Source organism: Rana temporaria, chromosome 2, assembly GCF_905171775.1.
Source record: "Rana temporaria chromosome 2, aRanTem1.1, whole genome shotgun sequence".
Classification (NCBI taxonomy): domain Eukaryota; kingdom Metazoa; phylum Chordata; class Amphibia; order Anura; family Ranidae; genus Rana; species Rana temporaria.
This window is the reverse complement of record NC_053490.1, coordinates 261,146,554-261,168,507: the sequence shown is the minus strand read 5'-3', so window position 1 is coordinate 261,168,507 and position 21,954 is coordinate 261,146,554. Positions and strand designations below refer to the sequence as shown.

General features: G+C 43.9%; 1 protein-coding gene across 1 annotated transcript in view; it reads right to left on the bottom strand.

Moving 5' to 3' along the window:
* Positions 1-21,954, bottom strand: part of SRRM3 (serine/arginine repetitive matrix 3) — a 511,539-nt gene that overhangs the window by 64,019 nt on the left and 425,566 nt on the right. The window contains exons 8-9 of the mRNA XM_040336859.1: positions 14,071-14,106; positions 5,691-5,741 (exon numbers count right to left, since the gene is read on the bottom strand). Of these exons, the coding sequence (XP_040192793.1) occupies positions 5,691-5,741; positions 14,071-14,106 (87 nt within the window). The remainder of the gene's footprint in view (positions 1-5,690; positions 5,742-14,070; positions 14,107-21,954) is intronic.

Below are 21,954 nucleotides of genomic sequence, written 5' to 3'. Positions count from 1 at the left end.
TGGTGCTAATCCTTTGTTCTCTTGTTCCACCACATCCTTTATTTTTCTTCTTTTGGATTGAGATCTGGTGACTGTGGAGGCCATTGGAATACAGTGAACTCATTGTCATGTTCAAGAAACCAGATTGAGATGACTTGAGCTTTGTGACATGATACATTATCCTGCTGAAAGTAGCCATTAGAAGATGGGTACACTGTAGTCAGAAACGGATGGACATGGTCAGCAACAATACTCAGGTAGGCCATGGCATTTAAACAATGCTCAATTGGTTCTAAGGGGTTCAAAGTGTGTCAAGAAAATATCCCCTACACAGTTACACCACCACTATCAATGCTTTCATGTTGTTTACGCCAAATTCTGACCTTACCATCTGATTGTTGCAGCTGAAATCGAGACTCAGGGAGACTGATCAGACCAGGCAACATTTTTCCAATCTTCTATTGTCACGTTTTGGTGAGCATGTGCGAATTGTAGACTCTGTTCTCTGTTCTTAGCTGACAGGAGTGGCACCCGGTATGGTCTTCTACTGCTGTAGCCCATTTGCTTCAAGGTTTTATGTGTTGTGCATTCAGAGATGGCATATATATCAGGGGTAGGCAACCTTTTGAAAAAAGTCAACTTCACATTCTCAATCACGAACATTATTTTGTTATAAAGTAAATGCTGTAAACTACTTGAGTAGTAGTGAGACATGAACATCCTGCACTCACGCCTCAGATCAGCCCCAATTCCTGCAACTCCACACCTCAGACCACTGTCCCCACTGCAAACCTGTTTCACCACTGTACCCCCCTGCTCATCTGCCCCATGTACTACACTGCACATCTGCCCCACCACTGTAACACCCTGCACATCTGCCCCACCACTGTACTACACTGCACATCTGCCCCACCACTGTACTACACTGCACACCTGCTCCACCTCTGTACTCCCTAAACTTTCGTCCCACCTTTGTACCCCCCTGCTCATCTGTCCCACCACCATAACCCCCTGTACACCTGCCCCACCGCTGTACCACCCTGCTCTTCTGTCCCACCACCGTAACCCCCTGCTCATCTGCACCAACAATGTCCCCCCTTTTATCATCTGCCCCACCACTGTACCTCCCTGCACATCTGCTCCACCGCCGTACCACCATGCTCTTCTGTCTCACCACTGAACCATCTTCTCATCTGTCCTAACACTGAACTCATCTTCCCCACCACTGTAGCCCCCTTTCTCATCTGCCCCACCACAGTACCACCTCTGTTCCCTCTGCTCTTCTGCCCCACCACTGTAACCACCGACATACCTACTTTCTCCTCTGCACATATGCCCCACCTCTGCACCCCCTTGCTCTTTTGCCCCACCGCTGTAACCCCCTGCTCATCTGTCATTTCTCCTCTACCCTGCCACTGTACATCTGTCCCACCTCTGTACTCCCTGCTCTTTTTCCCCACCGATGTAGCCCCCTGCTCTTCTGTCCCACCGCTGAACCCCCTTTTCATCTGCCCCAACACCGAACCCCCCTGCTCATCTTTCCCACCACTGTAACCCCCTTCTCATCTGGCCCAACACTGAACCCCCCTTCTCACCTGTCCTACCATTGTAACCCTCTGCTCATCTGCCCCATCACTGTACCCCCCTGATTTTCAGTCCCACAGCTGAACCCCTTTCTCATCCCTCCCACCACTGTACCTCCTGCCAGGGCCCCAGCAGAGCTGGACATCAGAACTGGACAAATGGCACTAGCCGGGGCCCCGGGGGAGTGTCAGTTGGTGCGCTGAATGAGTAGTGTGCTGCGGATGTTCCGCGAGCGGAGGAAGGTGTTTCTGGTGCTGTGGAGAGCCTTAGTTAGCTGCAAGATACCAGCTAACTAAGGCTCTCCACAGCACCAGAAAGTTCAGAAACACGTTCCGTCGCTCGTGGAACATCCGTAGCACACCCGGGAATGGCCAGGAAACCCGTAGCTCCTCCACTCCTCCCCCTCCTTTCCAGGCTGCCTGCTGAGCCGCTCCATCCTCACTGCTCAATGTGCAGTGACAAGCGTTCGGGAGGTGTGGCTGTCCTAGAAGGGATCCCCCACGCTGCTCCTTCCCCTTCTCCCGCCCCTCTCTCCCTACATGTCTGTGAAGGGGATGAGGGGCGGGAAGATTAAAGAGTCAAAGACTACAAGACTAAGAGAAGTCACTGACTGAGAGCCCCCAGGGACCATTCAAGTAAGTGAGCACTGTGACCAGACCCCCCCTCCTTCTTCTCCCCCCTCCTTCTCTCCCCCTCCCTTCTCCCCCCTTCCTTCTCCCTCGCCTTCCTTCTTTTGTGGCAGGTGACAGTGGCAAGTGACACGCTGAATCTGGTGACAGGTGACTATGGCAAGTAACACGCTGAATCTGGTGACAGTGGCAAGTGACACACCGAATCTGGTGGCAGGGGATGGATGGCAATTGAAATGCTGAATCTGGTGACAGGTGACGGTGGCGAGTGACACACTGAATTTGGTGGCAAGTGACACGCTGAATCTGGTGACAGGTAGTGGTGGCAATTGACATGCTGAATTTGTTGACAGGTGACGGTGGCGAGTGACACACTGAATTTGGTGGCAAGTGACACGCTGAATCTGGTGACAGGGTACAGTGGCAAGTGACACACTGTAAAGTAGAAATATTGTAATTCTTGAGAGTAGGTGCGTAAATTTGGGTAACCTTGTAGGGGCACCATAGCATTACTTTGCCCAGGGGCCCATGATGCTATTAAGATGGCCCTGCCTCCTGCACATCTGTCCCACTACTGTACCCCCCTTTCTCTTCTGTCCCACCACTGTAACCCCCTGTGCTCATCAGCCCCATCACTGTACCCCCCCCCCCCGCTTTCAGTCCCATTTCTGAACCCCCTTCATATCCTTCCTACCACTGTACCTTCTGCACATCTGCCCCACCACTTGATCTTCTGTCCCACCACTGTAACCTCCCCTGCTCATCTGCCCCATCAATGTATCCCTTTTCTCATCTGCCCCACCACTGTACCTCTCTGCACATCTGCTGCACTGCCATATCCCCATTCTCTTCTGTCTCACTACTGAATCACCTTCTCATCTGTCCTAACATTAAACCCATCTACTCATCTGCCCCACCACTGTAACCCACTTTCTCATTTGCCCCACCAATGTACCTCTTGCACATGTTTCACCTCTGTACCCCCCCTGCTCTCCTGCCTCACCACTGCAAACCCCTGCTCATCTGTCCCACCAATACACCTTCTTTCACATCTGCCCCACTGCTCTAACCCCCTGCTTTTCTGTTTCACCACTAAACCCCCTTCTCTTATCTGCCCCAACACTGAACCCCCCTGATTTTCTGTCACACTGCAGAACCCTTCTCATCTCTTTCACCAGTGTACCCTCCTGCTCATTTGCCCCACCGCTGTACCTTCTTCAGTGGTTGAAAGGAAGCAGAGTGGTGAAAGGAAGCAGAGATGAGACACATCTACCTATCCTGGCACACTCATCCTGCTGATCCACCTCTCGCATCCAGCCCACGTGCTTGTATGTGATGTATGGGATGTATGTGATGTATGTGATGTAATATACAAGCATCTGAATTGGATGCACAATAATTAGCTCAGGCCAGGGATATTTTCTGAAAGCAGTGGCCCTGTGTGCAAGATCATAAGTTGGCCCCCCACAGCTGAGAAAGTGGTTGGGTGTGATTCTCATTGGGCTGAATACTGGCTGTGGCTTAAAGGGACACAGAGTGCAGGGGTTCAGTAGTAAGTGACGCAAAAGGTTCCGTAATAATTTCAACAAAGTTCACAGAAGCTCAACAGTAATTCCACAAACTGTCACCTAATTGTGGTTTTCTCAATCACAGTGAAATCCCTTCTTTCTGAGATGGGTAGTGGCAACCAAGCAAGTCATTTTCCTCCAGATGGTGGGTACAGCTAGCAAGACTGTGATTGGCTTTAGCCATCCTCCATCCTCCTCCTGGAAACAGGGACCGACACCCCCCCCCCCCAGCAGAACTTCACCCAATCTCTTCCCCATCACAAAAGCTGACGATTGCAGCTACAGCAAAGTTAGGCCCCTTTCACACCTGCGGACCGTGTGTCTGCTTTTTCATCCATCCATTTGCGGATGAAAAAGGGACATACATTGGTCCCTATGAGATTGCGGGTGTCCCCGCCCTGTCATCCGCCGGCTCAGCGGGGATCAACGGAGCGATCCCCGCTGAGCATACGGAGGCAGATCATTACTGATCCGCCCCATGTGAAAGGGCCCTTAGAGAACCAAACAATGTTTCCCATCTTTTACAATGTGGGTGGCACAGTGCCCCCCCCCCTCAGTGCGGGCGCGGCTTGGGGAATTCTGAAATTGGAATGCATTTAGTGTCTCACTGACACTTCCCTGCACTGCTCTGCTGATGGGGAGGGAGTCAAGTGTCGGCAAAAGAGGCTTTGAGTGCCGCTTGCGACACCAGTGTCGGGGGTTGCCTACCCCTGATTTAGATCATGAAAATGAATACACCATGTCAGCTTAATGTGTCAATTGTTCAAGTAAATTACCTTTACCTGTAGGCACTGTTTGAATCAAGGTATATGGTTTGCCAGTTTAAATATGATATAAAAATGTAAACGGGATGTAATTGATTTTTTACATAACTGTACACAAGTATATACAGTACACTACATTACCAAAAGTACTGGAACACCTGCCTTTACACAACCATGCACTTTAATAGCATCCCAGTCTTAGTCCATAGGGTTCAATAATGAGTTTGCCCATCCTTTGCAGCTATAACAGCTTCAACTCTTCTGAGAAGGCTGTCCACAAGGTTTACGAGTGTGTCTATGGGAATGTTTGGCCATTCTTCCAGAAGCACATTTGTGAGGTCAGGCACTGATGTTGGACGAGAAGGCCTGGCTCACAGTCTTCGTTCTAATTCATCCCAAAGGTTGAGGTCAGGACTCTGTGCAGGCCAGTCAAGTTCCTGCACCCCCAAACTCACTCATCTATGTCTTTATGGACCGGATGAATTAGAGCGGAGACTGCGAGCCAGGCCTACTTGTCCGATTAATGCTTGGATTTGCTATAAGTGTAAACCCCCTTTTTTTTACCATTAAGCGTCAAACAGTATCACACTATGTGCGCATCATTTATTTTTCATGCACACCATTTGATGTGATTCATCGCATGTTTTGGAGTCCATCATGTATTCCTGACAGTCTTCATTCAACATTGGGTAGAATCCTTCTTACTGTTTATCCAGTGGTGGGAGTTCCTGTTTGAGGTGATTCCCTCAAAAGTGCCTGTTTGACCCATGTGCTATACGGTACGTGTGTCCATCGAATCTGGTAAGTGTGAACTATTTACCATTTTGACTGTCTTTTCAAGATTCATTCCGCATTATATCACTTTATTCTGAACTCTAATGGACTTTCCATAGATGTTTATTATTCACTTTGGACTTTTATGTTTTGGTTTTGTTCACATTCAATTTTGCACTGCCGATTTTACCTTATCAGGTTCATACGTTATTTACTTGCTCACTTAGTGCCACACTTTTGTCTTTTATTTCCATTTTGAACTGTATGCCTAGTGACGTGTTCACTGCTTGCGCAATTTTTTGCTTTTTTAACATGATTTAACATCTGCTCAAATTAGAATTTTTATGATGAACAATAGTTGACACCAAAATATTAGACACAACTGTACATACCTCTTCCTGTCTTTAGTTTTATCCTTTTTTTTGTTCTTGGGGCTTTTTGATCTGTCCAGGAATAAAACAATTAATTCTGTTAGTCTGAATCATAAAACTTCTGAACTGGTTATGAAATGTATGTATAACGTATGTGACTAATCTTCTTTCTTCCTACCAACCCCACAATGTGCCTTATACCCCTATTCATACCCCTTGTCTCCACATTTTGTCATGTTACAACCTAAAACGTACATGTATTTTATTGGTATTTTATGTGATAGACCAACACAAAGTGGCACATAATTGTGAAGTGGAAGTAAGAGAATAAATGTTTTTCAAAATGTATTTACAAATAAATATCTGAAATCTGTGGCATGCATTTGTATTCAGCCCCTTTACTCTGATACCCCTAACTAAAATCTAGTGGAACCAATTGCCTTCAGAAGTCACCTAATTAGTAAATAGAGTCCACCTGTGTGTAATCTAATCTCAGTATAAATACAGCTGTTGTGTGAAACCCTCAGAGGTTTGTTAGAGAACCTTAGTGAACAAACAGCATCATGAAGGCCAAGGAACACACCAGAGATAAAGTTGTGGAAAGGTTTAAAGCAGGGCTAGGTAATAAAAAAAATCCCAAGCTTTGAAACTTCATCTCGTGGAGCACTGTTCAATAAATCATCCAAAAATGGAAAGAGTATGGCACAACTGCAAACCTACCAAGACATGGCCGTCCACCTAAACGGACAGGCCGGACAAGGAGAGCAATAATCAGAGAAGCAAACAAGAGGCCCATGGTCACTCCGGATGAACATCAGAGATCCACAGCTTGGGTGGGAGAATCTGTCCACAGGACAACTATTAGTCGTGCACTCCACAAATCTGGCCCTTATGGAAGAGTGGCAAATAGAAAGCCATTGTTGAAAGAAATCCAGAAGAAGTCCCGTCTGCAGTTTGTGAGAAGATGGTCAGATTTGATGGGAAGTAGGATGGAACCAAATACAATGCAATCTTAGAAGAAAACCTGTTAGGCCTCGTACAGACGACCTGATCTATCCGCTGGGATTGATCCGCGGATCAGTTCCAGCAGACAGATCCGGTCGCGTGTACATCCGAGCGGACATTTCCTGGCAGATAAAAATCCAGCCGACGGATTCCCAGCGGATAAAAATTTCTTAGCATGCTAAGAAATCTATCCGCTGGAATCCAGTCCAGCGGACTGATCCGGTCGTCTGTACAGACTCACCGGATCAGTCCGTCCGCTCCCCTCCCTCGCATGCGTCGTAATGATTCGACGCATGCGTAGAAGTATTTACCTTTCAGCGTCGCGCACGTCGCCGCGTCATCTTTGCAGCGGCGGCGCGACACGTCACCGCGGATGTATTCCGCGCGGATTTTGATCTGATGGTGTGTACAGCCATCAGATCCAAATCTGCCAGAGGATTTATACGCTGGAAACGGTCCGGCGGATATCCTCTCGTGTGTACGGGGCCTTAGAGTCTGCAAAAGACTTGAAACTGGAGCGGAGGTTCACCTTCCAACAGGAAAACGACCCTAAACATACAGCCAGAGCTACAATGGAATGCTTTATAAAAGCATATTTGTGTGTTATAAGAATGGACCTGTCAGTCCAGACCTAAATCCAATTGAGAATCTGTGGCAAGACTTGCTGTTCACAGACGCTTTCCATCCAATCTAACAAGCTTGAGCTATTTTGCAAAGAAGAATGGGCAAAAATGTCACTCTCTAGATGTGCAAAGCTGGTAGAGAAATCCCCAAAAAGACTTGCAGCTGTAATTGCAGTGAAAGAAGGTTCTACAAAGTATCGACTCAGGGGGGCTGAATACAAATGCACACCACACTTTTCACATATTTAATTGTGATTTTTTTTTAAAACCATTGATAATTTTTCTTTCACTTCACAAATATGTGCCACTTTGTGTTGGTCTATCACATAAAATTCCAATAAAACATATACAAGGGGTATGAATACTTTTTGAGGGCACTGTACATGCCAAAAAAAAGGCTATTTACTAAAAGACCAGACAAGGATAGTCTATGTTCATCTAAAATGCAGAGTTGGGTACTAGGGTAAATTCCATTGTTTAAGTTACCCTGAATATTTGAATTGTCTTTGGGTATTTAACTGGACAGGGTGAAAATGAATTATTTTGCTAAATCAGCCTCAAAGTGTAAAAGCCATAAACTATGACATAACACATCAGCAGATATCTATATATATAAAACTCAACGTGTGTGTGTGTGTGTGTGTGTGTGTGTGTGTGTGTGTGTGTGTGTGTGTGTGTGTGTGTGTGTGTGTGTGTATGTATGTATGTATGTATGTATGTATGTTCCAGCATCAAGTCCAAACGGCTAAAGATATTAACATAAAACTTGGCACACATGTTACTTATATGTCAGCAACAAACATAGGATAGGTGGTTTAACCCTTAGCCACCCCCATTTGCCATGGTCGGAGTTTTCCTTTAAAGTCCCATTCAACTCTATGGGAAATACATGTTACTTCATAACTTCCAAACGGCTGTAGATATTTCGATAACACTTGGTCACATGTTACTTATATGTCCACTTAAACTATAGGATAGTTAATCCCTTAACTACCCCCATTTGTGAGGGTCTGGGTTTTTGTTTAAAGTCCCATGCAAATCAATGGGAAATGTATGTTCCCACATAACTTCTGTACGCCTGGAGATATTTCAATAATACCTGGTACACATATTACTTATATGCCAAATAAAAATATATGACAGTTAAATTAACCCTTAACTACACCCTTATATAAAAGATGGGTATATTTATAATACTATGATTTTCCTCCCCAAAAGGTTAAGATAGGAAGACCGGGCAACGCCGGGTATTCAGCTAGTTGCTAGATAAACATTGAAATCTTGCATTAGGTGTGTGAGCTACTATGGACAGAGCTGCTATCACAGAAAATGTGCTGATCATAAATGATATTAAAGCCTAGGTACAGCCAAAGGATGTGTCCCTTGCACTGATGTCTTTTTTGTTAGTTGAAATGCCCCCATCCATTCCCCCACCAACCCTGCTGTCGCAATCTTCCAGTGCAGCAGGGATAATAGAACAAACAGGCTGTCACAGGCTGTACTCAAGAGAGCTCAACTATGCATGCCTTTTTGCCCAACTCCGCAATTCATAGAAGCCATACTTCAGCTTCTCTGAATGGAGGGGTGGGTAATTGGTTTATTCATTAAAGCTGTAATATGGGGCTAGATTCACGTAGCCCGGGCGCAACTTAACTTTTCCGATTTAAGTTACACCGCCGCAATTTTTCCAAGTTAGTGCCCGATCCACAAAGCACTTACCTGGAAATTTGCGGCGGTGTATCCTAAATCCGTCCGGCGCTAGGCGGGCCCAATCGAATGGGGCGAGTCCCATTTAAATTAGGCGCGCTCCCGCGCCGGACCTACTGCGCATGCTCCGTCGGGTTAATTACCCAACGTGCATTGCGCTAACTGACGTCGCACCAACGTCATTTGCTTAGACGTTAACGTAAATGGCGTCCAGCGCCATTCACGGACATCTTACGCAAACGACGTTGCTTTTTAAATTTCGACGCGGGAACGACGGCCATACTTAACATGGCTTAAGACAACTAGGGCTCAGCCCTAGTTTTACGCTGCGTAACTCGACGGAAACGACGTAGAGTTAGATCGACGGGCCGTTCGGGGATCGCCGTAAGTATTCATTTGCATATTCTACGCCGGCCGCAATGGCCTCGCCACCTAGCGGCCGGCCTAGAATTGCATAAGGATAATAATTCAATTACACCTGTCGGATCTTAGGGCTAGCTATGCGTAACTGATTCTATGAATCAGTCGCATAGTTAGAAACAGAGATACGACGGCGTATCAGTAGATACGCCGTCGTATCTCGTTTGTGAATCTGGCCCATGGTTTCTACAAATGGCAGACCTGGGCAAAAATAGCAGACACAAGCAGGCTGTCTTAATGAGAGCCTGTGATAGACTGTTGGTTCTGTTAACCCCCGCCGCACCAAAACTTCACCGCGGTGGGGATGGGAAGGGCATGAATGGAGGAGAATTTCAACTAAAAGAAGAGGTATCAGCACAAGGGACACATCCTACTGACTGTAAGTTATGTCCCTTGTGCTGGTTTTTCAGTTTTGGCTGCACTTAGGCTTCAATTTAAAATTAAACATCAATAGGAAAGGAATCTAAAATCATGTTAGATTTTAGCACTTCCTCATTTCTCGCCCAGGTGAGAATTATGGGGCAGATTCTCGTAGAATGGCGTAAAAATGGGCAGGCGTAACATATCTGATTTACGTTACGCCGCCGCAAGTTTTTCAGGCAAGTGCTTTATTCACAAAGCACTTGCCTGTAAAGTTGCGGCGGCGTAGCGTAAATCACCTGGCAGAATTCAAATTTGGCAGGTAGGGGGCGTGTTTCATTTAAATGAAATTTCCCGGCGTGCATTGCTCTAAATGACGTTGCAAGGACGTCATTGGTTTTGACGTGGACGTAAATTACGTCCAGCAGCATTCACGGACGACTTACGCAAATGACGTAATTTAAAAAAATTTAGACGCAGGAACGACGGCCATACTTAATATTGGCTGCGCCTCATATAGCAGGGGCAAGTATACGCCGGGAAAAGCCTAACGTAAACGTTGTAACATTACTGCGTCGGCCGCACGTACGTTCGGGAATTCGCGTATCTAGCTAATTTGCATACTCGATGCGGAAATCGACGGAAGCGCCACCTAGCGGGGGAAAAAAATATTGCAGTTATGATCCGACAGTGTAAGAGCCTTACGCCTGTCGGATCGAATGGATATCTATGCGTAACTGATTCTAAGAATCAGTCGCATAGATACGACGGCCCAGATTAGGACTTACGACGGCGTACATGGTGCTGCGCCGTCGTAAGCCCTTTGAGAATCTGGGCCTATGTTTTCCAATCATCGAGCCCTGCGGCGTGTCTTCACACACATTTATTTCCCCCGACCATCTGCATAGGATTTCTTGCGCATGTGCAAAGACTGGATTAGCACCACCAGTTGGTTTTGGTGCCATGTACACTATAACATCTTACTCTGGTACTCTGCCACCATATACTACAGTTCTGTGATAAACCTGGGCTGTACAGGTGGTGGGGAACCCCCATGTTTCCAGCCTTACATATTGATGGTTATAATTTATTTATGTTGTCCTTGCAAACTACTGGTGTAGAGTGCTTTCATCAGTTTTCAGAAATTTAAATTAACACATTCAATTTTTTAGTCTGTTGTCAGTTACAGCTACTGTCTAATCTCAGTGACAGCACAGAAGAAGAAAGCACTTGACAGCAAAATAGCTAAGGAGTTAAGAGCATATTTTCTTTCTTAGTCCAATCTTCAAATGAATAGTGCTATTTTGTTCTTCTTTGCAGGTGCCCTATTTTCCAATTAGAGGTAATTTTCTGTTATACATGTTATCAGCTCCTCTGTCAATTGCTCCCACCCATTTCTTTTAATACCATTGTTTAACTGTTATATTTGTGCTGTCTTTTCTTCCCTGTATGGTTCTTTAGTAAGTGCTGGAAACTGCAGGCAATGACCTTGGCATCATAAAATGAACAGCTACACTTACAAGTGGAAAACCTAGCTATTAGCTCAACGATGCATAGACCATACAAAGAAACAAGAGGAACTATACAAACTGTCCATCTTATTAAGCAAGAATATAAAGTCATTAAATCCGTACAGCTTAATATAATCCACAGAAGTGACGTTTTCCATGATGTTATAAAAATTATATTTTTAATAATATTAATAATACCATAATTAACCAATCGCTGATAAAGCAGTAATGATACACAAATCTCCAGGTCTCTCTTTGAAATACTTTACGTTCCTACAAAGTTTTTGGGCCGTATCTCTTTTTATTGTACTTAATATTTTAATCATATGTAAATGAGAGGTGTGACCTTAGATCTGCATAGGACATCACTTAAACAAACCTTAAAATGTATTCCTATTGAACCTCGTTCTGACCTTTGGTTAACCCTAATCAGCCCTAATTAACTTATTTCTCTCTTTCTCCCCTTAGTTATTTTTTTGCTTTTGTTTACTTGTTTTACCAACTATATTTATTTTTTCATTTTCATTCATTTTGTTTGTTACTTTTTTTTAGTGTTGCATAACAAGAAAACACGGCAAGCACATTTTTTCTTTTGCAGAGGGGAATAGAGCGGATGCATTTCCCCTTCTTCTTGCTGACCTGGTAGTGACATGTAAAACGTCACTTCCAGGTCCCCCGTGTCACTTTCTTTGCTGCATTAGAACAGGTAAGGTCTTTTAGAATCGTGGTGTCTTATTAACCACTTGCCAACCAGCCACCGCAGTTTTACTGCAGCAGGTTGGCTCGGGTGTGCGAATCGCAGTAGGTGTATGTCGTGCTTGTACACGGTGCCCATTGACCGGTGGGGGAGTCAATCAGCAGGTCCTGCAAACTCAATGTCTGCCAGCCACCCGTGCTCGTTCCCCACAGAGATGGAACGGGGATCTGCCAAAGTAAACAAAGCAGATCTCCATTCTGTCAGGATATGACACACAGATCCTGTCTTTCTGCTATGCAGGAAGACAGATCTGTGTGTTGTCCCAAGCAGGCCATCCCCCGTACAGTTAGTAAACACACCCAGGGAACACATTTAACCCTTTGAATGCCCCTGATGTTAACTCCTTCCCTGCCAGTGCCATTAGTACAATGTCAGCGCATATTTTTAGCACTGGTCACTGGTTCCCAAAAAAGTGTCAAAAATGTCAGTTAAGTGTCCGATTTGACCGCCCCAATCTCGCAGATTTATACAGCAGCAGTGCTATAAATATGCACTGTTTACTGTGTCATTGGTAGGGAAGGAGTTAACAAGAGGTTAAATGTGTGTTTCCTAGATGTGTTCTAACTGTATGGGGATAGGACTGACTGGAGGTAGAGACATATCGCTGTTCCTACTTAGTAGGAACAAAGGATATGTCTCCTCTCCCCTGACAGAACAAGGATTTGTGTGTTTACATACACAAATCCCTGTGCTGGCTCTCATGCATGCGATCACGTGTGGCTGGCGGCATGTGCACGCCCTTTGACGGCTCTTATAGCCCGGCAGTGCTATTGTGCCACTGTATAAGTACGTCAGCTGGTCGGGAAACGGTTAAAGAGAACCTGGAAAGGATTTTTTTGCCCCCTATGTGATAAAAAAGTAAACGATAAATAAAAAAAATAAGGTTACACCCAAGCATATAAAACCCCTCAATTTTTTTTAGAGGGACCCCCACTCCCACATACATGTACGTATGAATATCAACACATGCGTCAGTGGTGCCTACGTACGAAAATGTTGATAGCAATAGACATATTACATATTGCTGCACATGTGCACCAGAGCTCCTGCATAACACTAAACTTAGGACCTGTAGGGGATTTTAAAGCGTTGCCTATGAAATATATAGGGTAACAAAGTTTTTTGCCATTTTACGGACACACACAATTTTAAGCCTTGGCATGATGAGTATCTATTTACTCAGCACATAATATTAACTTAAAAGTATTTTTAATTAAATGTCCCATGAATGGGCACAGGTACCAGAATGCATGTTGAAGAACAAAGAAGTTCTAAAGCAGCCCAGAGAGTAATTTATTTTTATTGTTCCCCCTATGGGGGAAAATGACTTGATTCCCCATTTACATATTTGAGGTGGATGGGAGAACCCTCCCTGCTGAGCCTTTGTATTCTGACAGAGGGGAGACTTCCCCGCCCACAGGATACACTGATCAGTGCTTCTGGCTATAGCCTGCAGCGCCGAGTGAGTGGGGAAAACCTGACAGGGGATTTGTACAGAAGTCAATCAGTGAATCGACTTATGTACAACCAAAATGCCCATACATAGATTGAAATGTCTTAAGTGTAAAAGGGTCCTCACTGTACAGCCCTACTTGCTTTTGTTCAGTAGATACTGAGACATTGTATAATTGTGTGATTAGTTCCAACATCTAATTATATTTGAAGCATTGTTTGACTAATGATTAAACTCCTAGTAGAGAACATTGCTAGGGATGCCTGTAAGTTGACCTCAAGGTATTTGAAGTGTTCTGTGAAAAGTAGTGTGCTAGTTATCGGAGCAAAGAGACAGGAATTCTAGAAATCCTACATGTACGTAAACGGTGTTCTCTTATGGTTTGGCAAATTTTGATAGTTTAAGAAAATCATGGCAGCAGGCTGAAACATAAAGTTGATTCCTAAAACATTAAAACATTGTGTATAATTATATAATATATAATTATATACTTTATATCATGTTATTATTGGAGATTGGACCTTTCTTTTAATGAGTATTAAGACTTTTACACTTAATATCTTACCTGTGTCTTCGCTTCTTCCTTGACCCTGAATTTGACCTTTATAAAAGATAAGAAAAAAAAACTTTTAAAAAGATTTATGTTATGATACATGGTCTTTCGTTACATTTTGGACTTTCTATACAGTATCTCACAAAAGTGAGTACACCCCTCACATTTTTGTAAATATTTTATGATATCTTTTTATGTCACAACACTGAAGAAATGACACGTTGCTACAATGTAAGGTAGTGAGTGTATAGCTTGAATAAAAGTGTAAATTTGCTGTCCCCTCAAAAGTGAACATGTCAAAATTAGGCCCAATTAGCCATTTTCCCTCCCTGGTGTCCTGTGTGAATGGGGAGTGAATGGGGAGCAGGTGTGTTAAATTTGGTGTTATTGCTCTCACTCTCTCATACTGGTCACTGGAAGTTCAACATGGCACCTCATGGCAAAGCACTCTCTGAGGATCTGAAAAAAAGAATGGTTGCTCTACATAAAGATAGCCTAGGCTATGAGAAGATTGCCAAGACTCTGAAACTGAGCTGCAGCATGGTGGCCAAGACCATACAGACCATACAGTGGTTTACCAGGATAGGTTACACTCAGAACAGGCCTTGCCATGGTCGATCAAAGAAGTTGAGTGCACATGCTCAGCGTCCTATCCAGAGGTTGTCTTTGGGAAGTAGATGTATGAGTGCTGCCAGCATTGCAGCAGAGGTTGTAGGGGTGGAGGGACAGCCTGTCAGTGGTCAGACCATACGCCGCACACTGCATCAAATGATCTGCATGGCTGTTGTCCCAGAAGGAAGTCTCTTCTAAAGATGATGCACAAGAAAGCCTACAAACAGTTTGAATTAGACCCTACTCAGTACTCAAACTATCAAACATTTAAGAAGACCAGATTTTAGTATGGTTACAAAGTTGAAAACTACTGTTTGGAATCAATCACCGAAGCACTGTATTGCACACTTGAAATGTCAACCTCCTCCTTTTTATTTTATACATTTGTCATATTGTACATATGTATAAAACATATTGTACCAATTTTTTTTAAATAAAAATAATATAAAAACAAGTATTTTTCTATGAAATGTTCTTATTTTAAAAAACGTACTCTTATTTTTGGTGTTGTATTAAAAATAGAGATTTGTAGATTGGACACTTCTTTTTTAGGAGCTGAGGTATGAGTTCATATGGAATGAATGGCTCTCTATGAATTAACTGACTCTTGCAAAAAGGAGCAGTAAAGCATGACCATTATGTAGCACTGCAAAGCAGGTAGAAAAGACCATCTAACTGCTGAAATTGGAATCTGAATGCATGTCGAACAGTGTTCAAAAAGTCACTAATTTGAGCATGTTAAGATTTTTGGACAAAGTCTCCATGCTCCATACAGTGCATTCAGCAACAGACTTCATTGCATTTCCCTGTGCCAAGCCATTTTACTGCAGTGACACCTAAAACGACAGAATTTTGTGTTTGCATAATTTGCATACCTCATATACAACATACACATATACCTGTGACTGAATGCCATTTTTATTTCTTCAAATCTGGCCATTTCAGCAGTTAAAAATAACACCATTACAAGGATTTATACATCTAACATCTAACAGACTCACTTAACAGCTAGACATTACATTCTGATTGTAAAACAAATGATGTAGTTTGAGGGACAACCTAGAAAATTTGTTTCGATTTGCACAAAGCCAGGCAGGCCCCAGCAGTAAATACAGTAATTGTTGCTACATCTAGAGGGAATTATGCAATCAAATCAGATAAATAGGTATCTTATGCTACTCGTAATTGTTTGTCAACTGGCCTTTAGAGCTGGCATTGTATTCCACAGGTGAACAAGCTTTATACAAGGTTGACTTTACCTGGACCGCATCACCATCTTCCTCCTTTTGGAAACACTGCAGCAATTTCCATGTAGAGACCCAACAGATGAATCAAGTATTTGTTTTGAAAACATGCCTATTATAGTTTATATAAGAGCCGGTTCACACAGGGGCGACCTGTCAGGCGACTCAGCCGCCTGACAAGTTGCGGTCTGCTCTATTCAATGGATCCGTTCTAATAGGAGCAACACAAGTCGCTCCGACTTAGAAAAGGGTTCCTGTAAGACTTTGGGGGTGACTCGGGGCGACTTGTATTGACTTCAATACAGAAGTCATTTTGCAAGTTGCCTCTCAAGTCGTCTTGAGATCGCCTTGCAGAGTTGCCCCCAAAGTCGTGCCGCCTGTGTGTGAACCAGCTCTTACAGTAAACAGCATACTTGTCCACTATGGTAGGGCTGTATTTGTAAACAAACAGAACATTTATGACTTGACTAATGGTCGCCACATGTGCTTCAATAAATGATACATTTTACGATTGATCTTTTACTATAGGAATAATTGATCTATAGTCATCAATCCATTGGATCGATATGACACACCCAGGAAACTGCATTTTGATCAATCATTAGGATATGACCATAACTTACAAACATAGACTATCAATTGCCTCCCTGTTTCCACAATGCAATCTCATAACCTGATCGATGAAAATACAATGGCATACATGAACAAAGTATCTCAGTGCTGCCAGTAGATGCAAAATGATCAATAATATTTTGCCCTGGCCAATCAACTTAGCTTGATGAAATCTGATAAAAATCGAATCTAAATTGATTGAAAGAGAAGTCATGGCTATTTGATAGTTTGCGGTTTCAATCATTTTTATCAAATCACACATCGATCAGATAAAATATTTGAAGCCTGAAAGGATCATCATAAGTAATATTTATATAAACTACTAGAAATTACCAACAGAAGGAAAATAACTTCTCTCTCTTCTCCTAGGTATGGTTTAGCTTAGCTTTTTTTCCTCAGTTTTTCCAGTCTGTTATAAACACCTCACTACAATTTATTTTATGAGAAACAATTTTATATATAGTCTGACCTATACAACTCAGCATTAGGCTTGGATTGCCCTATACTCTGATGTTCTCTATGCACTTGTCAGGCTGACAAGTGATGCTTGGTTGCTGAGAGAGCAAATAGTTCTTACTGTTAGTATATCTATTTGAGCCACATTGCTTGTCTGCATTAGTGTGGAGGTTGTTTGTGTTTTAGCATTGCATGTGCAATGGAAGTGGGATTCAACTTGATGGATTAGGTAACCAGCTTGTTATAAATTGATATTATAATATTTGATTATAAGTGTTGACCTAATATACAAGTGCATCTCATAAAATTTGAATATCATCAAAAAGTTAATTTATTTCAGCAATTCAATTCAAAAAGTGAATTCAAAAAGTGAAACTCATATACTGTATATAGATGCGTTAGTGATATATTTCAAGCAATTTTGATGATTACGGCTTACAGCTAGTGAAAACCCAACATTCAGGATCTCAAAAAATGTGAATATTACCTAAGACCAACAAAAAATAAAGGATTTTAATACAGAAATGTTGGCTTACTGAAAAATATGCCCATTTACAGTACAGGGGGTCCCCGACTTACGAACGCAATAAGGACTGTAGGTTTGTTTGTAAGTGAAATCTGTTGGTAAGTCGGAACACTGCTTGTAACTGTAACTTCCGCTTCTGCAGGGATGTGAGATGTTTCGGCTTCCGCCTGTGCAGGAATGTGGCATGTTTCGGGCGCTTCTGGGGCTCTTCTGGCTATGCAGTACATGAAGTAATGCAGTCTGAAATGTGTGGAATGTGGCAAGATAGCTGCTCGGAGGTATCTGGGACCATTGTGGAGCACAAGCAGCCGATATTGAGGCCCGTTCGTAAGTAGGAGTTGTTCGTAAGTCGGGCGTTTGTAAGTCATATGCACTCAATACTTGGTCAGAGCTCCATTTGCATGAATTACTGCATCAATGCAGTGTGGCATGGAGGCGATCAACCTGGGGCACTGATAGTGGCCTTAAGCTCGTCTGCATTGTTTGATCTGGTCTCTCTCATTTTCCTCTCTTTTAGATTCTAAATCTGACCTAAACCCCCATAGATTCTCTATTGGGTTTAAGTCAGTCGGGTTTGCTGTAGAGGGAAGCACTGTGAATCATATAATCCAAAAAAATTACTTTAACACTCTCCATAGCTCCAGAAAATGAATACAGGGAAAAATCATGCAGAGTGTAACACCACTTTATTTTAAATACACACGCCATCTAAGTTTCACACTTACACAAACATGTAAAGAAATTAGCCCTTATTTTTACTGTGGACACAGCTACCTGTGATCCAATATGCCTGCGTAGTCAAAATAGCAGAAATGGCATAATTTTTTTAAGCTTTGGAGAAAACTGGAGTTTGGCTCTCATGATGACATCCTATAAGAAAGGAAGGATCCTGGTGGAGCTGGATCATACGTTTCAGAGTGCTTAAGACCTTATTCTACAGAGGAGTTACATGTAATCTGGTGAGTGTGGCTCACAAGGGGGTTGATTGAAGAGCACTTGGAGCCCACAATTATTGGATTTAATGGAAAGCACATTATTTTGTGAAGTAGGGTTGCCATCTCTCCGGGATTCACCCAGACAGTCCGGGTTTTCAATCATGCATCCGGGTTTTCGGCAGACTGAAACCCGGACACATTATTCAGACCAGGCTGTGGCTCCCCAAGTAACCAAGATAGTCACACACAAATCTGTTGCTGTCAGGGAGCTGCAGGCAGCTGTCTTAGGGCAGGTTCTGCATCACTGAGGGGCAGGGTGATGATGTCAGCAAGAGCAATTTTGCCACACTCACATTTTGTTGCGCACCACATTACTACTCTCCTTGGGGCACCTAAAGGTGTCCCAGGTTGCAAAAGTGTTCGAGTTTGGCTTGAAGAAAAGGAGGCAACCCTATTGGGAACTGAAACACACTGCAGATTTGCATAGGAAAAGTCATATGTTTATACAGTATACAGACTGTGGTTTAGCTCACGGACACTTTACTAAGAGAACTTTAAATCACTTTTTAAAAAATAATTCAATACATATGGTTTTATGAGTTGTGACACAAATAATAGGCATAAGTTTTATTTTATTTAAATATTTATTTATTGACGTATGTATGCTCATGCCCAGACACACACACACACACACACACACACACACACACACACACACTTGCATGCATTTAGCCCCTTACCTTACACATACAACCCCCACACCTTTACAGACATAAAGGCCTCTGACCACTACTAGGATGCATGCAGCTGTCAGTCTGTACACACACAGACCCCTCTGGAAAATATACACAGTATACTGTTCGCTGGGCACAGATTCCTCTTCATACTAATTCCAGCAGACAAGCTACAGCAGGTCATCTGATGAACCTCCTCCTCCTGAGCAGTGAGGAATGGGCTCAGGCACACTAAATATAACTTGCTGCACTGGCTGAAACATCTTCCCTGCGTGGCTCAGAACCAAGTGTGAGATCAGCATGGGGGCAACCAAGCAAAGTGTCAACAGGTTAGTACTATATTGTACTAGCAATGCTGCTTACTGTGTGACACTGAAGTCCCATTGCATCACCAACCCATCTTGACAGAAGTTGCATGCTCACAGTGCTGCTATCGGTAGTCTCGAGTACAGGATCGGTGCACAAAAATGAAGGTGTGGTGCACCCATTGTGAAAATTCCTGACTAAGGTTGATGGACAGAGGCTTTACAGCATGTTATCATAAGGATTCATCAGACCACATCACAGTAAATTGCTAATATTTTTTAGACCATTGGTCTTTTTATTTTTTTTAGCTGCTTACTATAGACAGAAGAGGTTTCCCATGTGTCTTTCTGTTTTATATCTATACAACCAAGTGTGTAACATACAATGTATTTCAACATTGCTTTTTTTTAGCTTAGAATTGTACACAGTGGCCCAGATTCAGCATAGCTTGCGCGATATTTGCGGGGGAGCAGGGCAATGATTTTGCCCTGCGCCCCCAGAAAATATTTTGCGCTGCCCTCGATTCACGGAGCAGTAGCTCCGTGAACTGCGAGGGCGCGCCGGCAAATTTGCCCGGCGTAAGCGCGTGCAAGTTAAATGATCCCGCCGGGGGCGGGAATCATTTAAATTAGGCGCGCTCCCACGCCGAGCGTACAGCGCATGCTCCGTCGGGAAACTTTCCCGACGTGCATTGCGGCAAATGACGTCGCAAGGACGTCATTTGCTTCTAAGTGAACGTGAATGGGGTCCAGCGCCATTCACGTTTCACTTACGCAAACGCCGTGAAATTCAAATTTCACGGCGCGGGAAGGCCGGCTATACTTTAGCATTGGCTGCCCCTACTATTAGAAGGGGCAGCCTTGCGCTAAAGTAGCGTACGGAAACTCCGTACCTGGCTTGCGCGGGGACCGCGCAAGCTTGTGAATCAGTGGTAGTATGCAATTTGCATACTACACGCTGATACACAATGGGAGCGCCCCCTAGCGGCCCCAGCAAGAATGCAGCCTAAAATCTGTGAGGCATAAGAGCCTTATGCCGCGCAGATTTTAGGCTGCAGCCGGTGTAACGAGGTTCCTGAATCAGGAGCACTCGTTACACCGGAGCAAGTCAGCAATTGCGCCGTGTAACCTTTGGTTACACGGGCGCAATTGCTTTCTGAATCTGGGCCATTGGAAGTTTCTCACATGCCTATATCATGGTTTTCTCACAATTCAGGCATTTTTAAGGTAACGCATGTAATGGAAACCTCCGTGATTTGTGGTCCTCGAGGGGACTGGGGGCCAGCTTCCTTCCCACTGACTATGGATCCAGGACTAAGGAGATCCCCATCTTGGTGGGATGGTATCATTCTGTTGACCAGCAACCCTGGAAGGAAGCACTAGACCCGAGCAGCGCCACCAGGGAAAAAATGCTCCCCTCCATCCAGGAAAGGTACTGGTTGCAGTACTAAGTGCGGGTGCAGTTATTGGGGGAACAACTGTATGAGGAGTGAACAGTTAAGTCAAGCAGGCTGGTTCAGGCAGAGATGTGGCTGGACAAGAGATAGAAAGCCCTATGCTGGTATGTAGCCCTAGTGTGGCGACAGCCCGACAGAAGGCTTTGGCTATGGCGGCTTAGAGCTTAGGGCTGTTGTACGGGAGGCAGTCAGAGGATCCTGACTTCGGGAGCGATCTGGAGTGGCGTTTGGCGGAAATCCTGGATTGCAAAGATCGGGTGCTGAACAATTCGGAAGTGCTATGGGGATAGAAACATTGGGACCTGGAGGTCTGGGACCTGGTTAGTCTGCCTTTGGGAGGGGAGAGATGTGACAGACCCAACATGGGCTTTTGGAGAGGACTGCAGGCTAGCCTCTTGTCTACTGACTATGGGCACTGGAATTTGAAAGGGCTCTATTCTTTGCGAGGTGTGTGCCTAGGGGACCTTTGGGGTAGTTATACTTTGGTTTTAACTCCATGTCTGCCCAAAACACTCAAACTCTGAGAACTGGAGAACCCCCTTTCAACCCTTGCTAGACTCAGGACTCAAAGCAGAAGATTATCATCAGCTCAAAATAACCTGATGCTGGGGTCTCCTCCTGTTATGTGTAATCTGTTTTTTAAGTGTTTACTGTTATAATGTGCACCTGTGTTTGTCTATCCTTTCCAGGTGTAAAGTATCTTTCCCTTATTGTGTGCCTCCTAGGTGTGCATTCTCTTTGTTAATTGAGTAACCTAATGTTTCTGGCTGTTTGCTAATCCTCCTGGAGATTCCTACAAGATGTGATAAGTCTTTTGTCAACTTTACCTCATTACCTAACCATTTGGAAATGTTGATACCAATGTGTAATATTTGTTTTTATTGTTCATGTGGCGACTGTCCCTATTTATGTGTATAAAAAAAAATGATGTTCACTAAAGTTATTCCTTTAGTTTTACCTCAACATCTTGTCTGCATATGATGCTTGGGGCAGAGGGCTGGTATTAGCTAGCGGT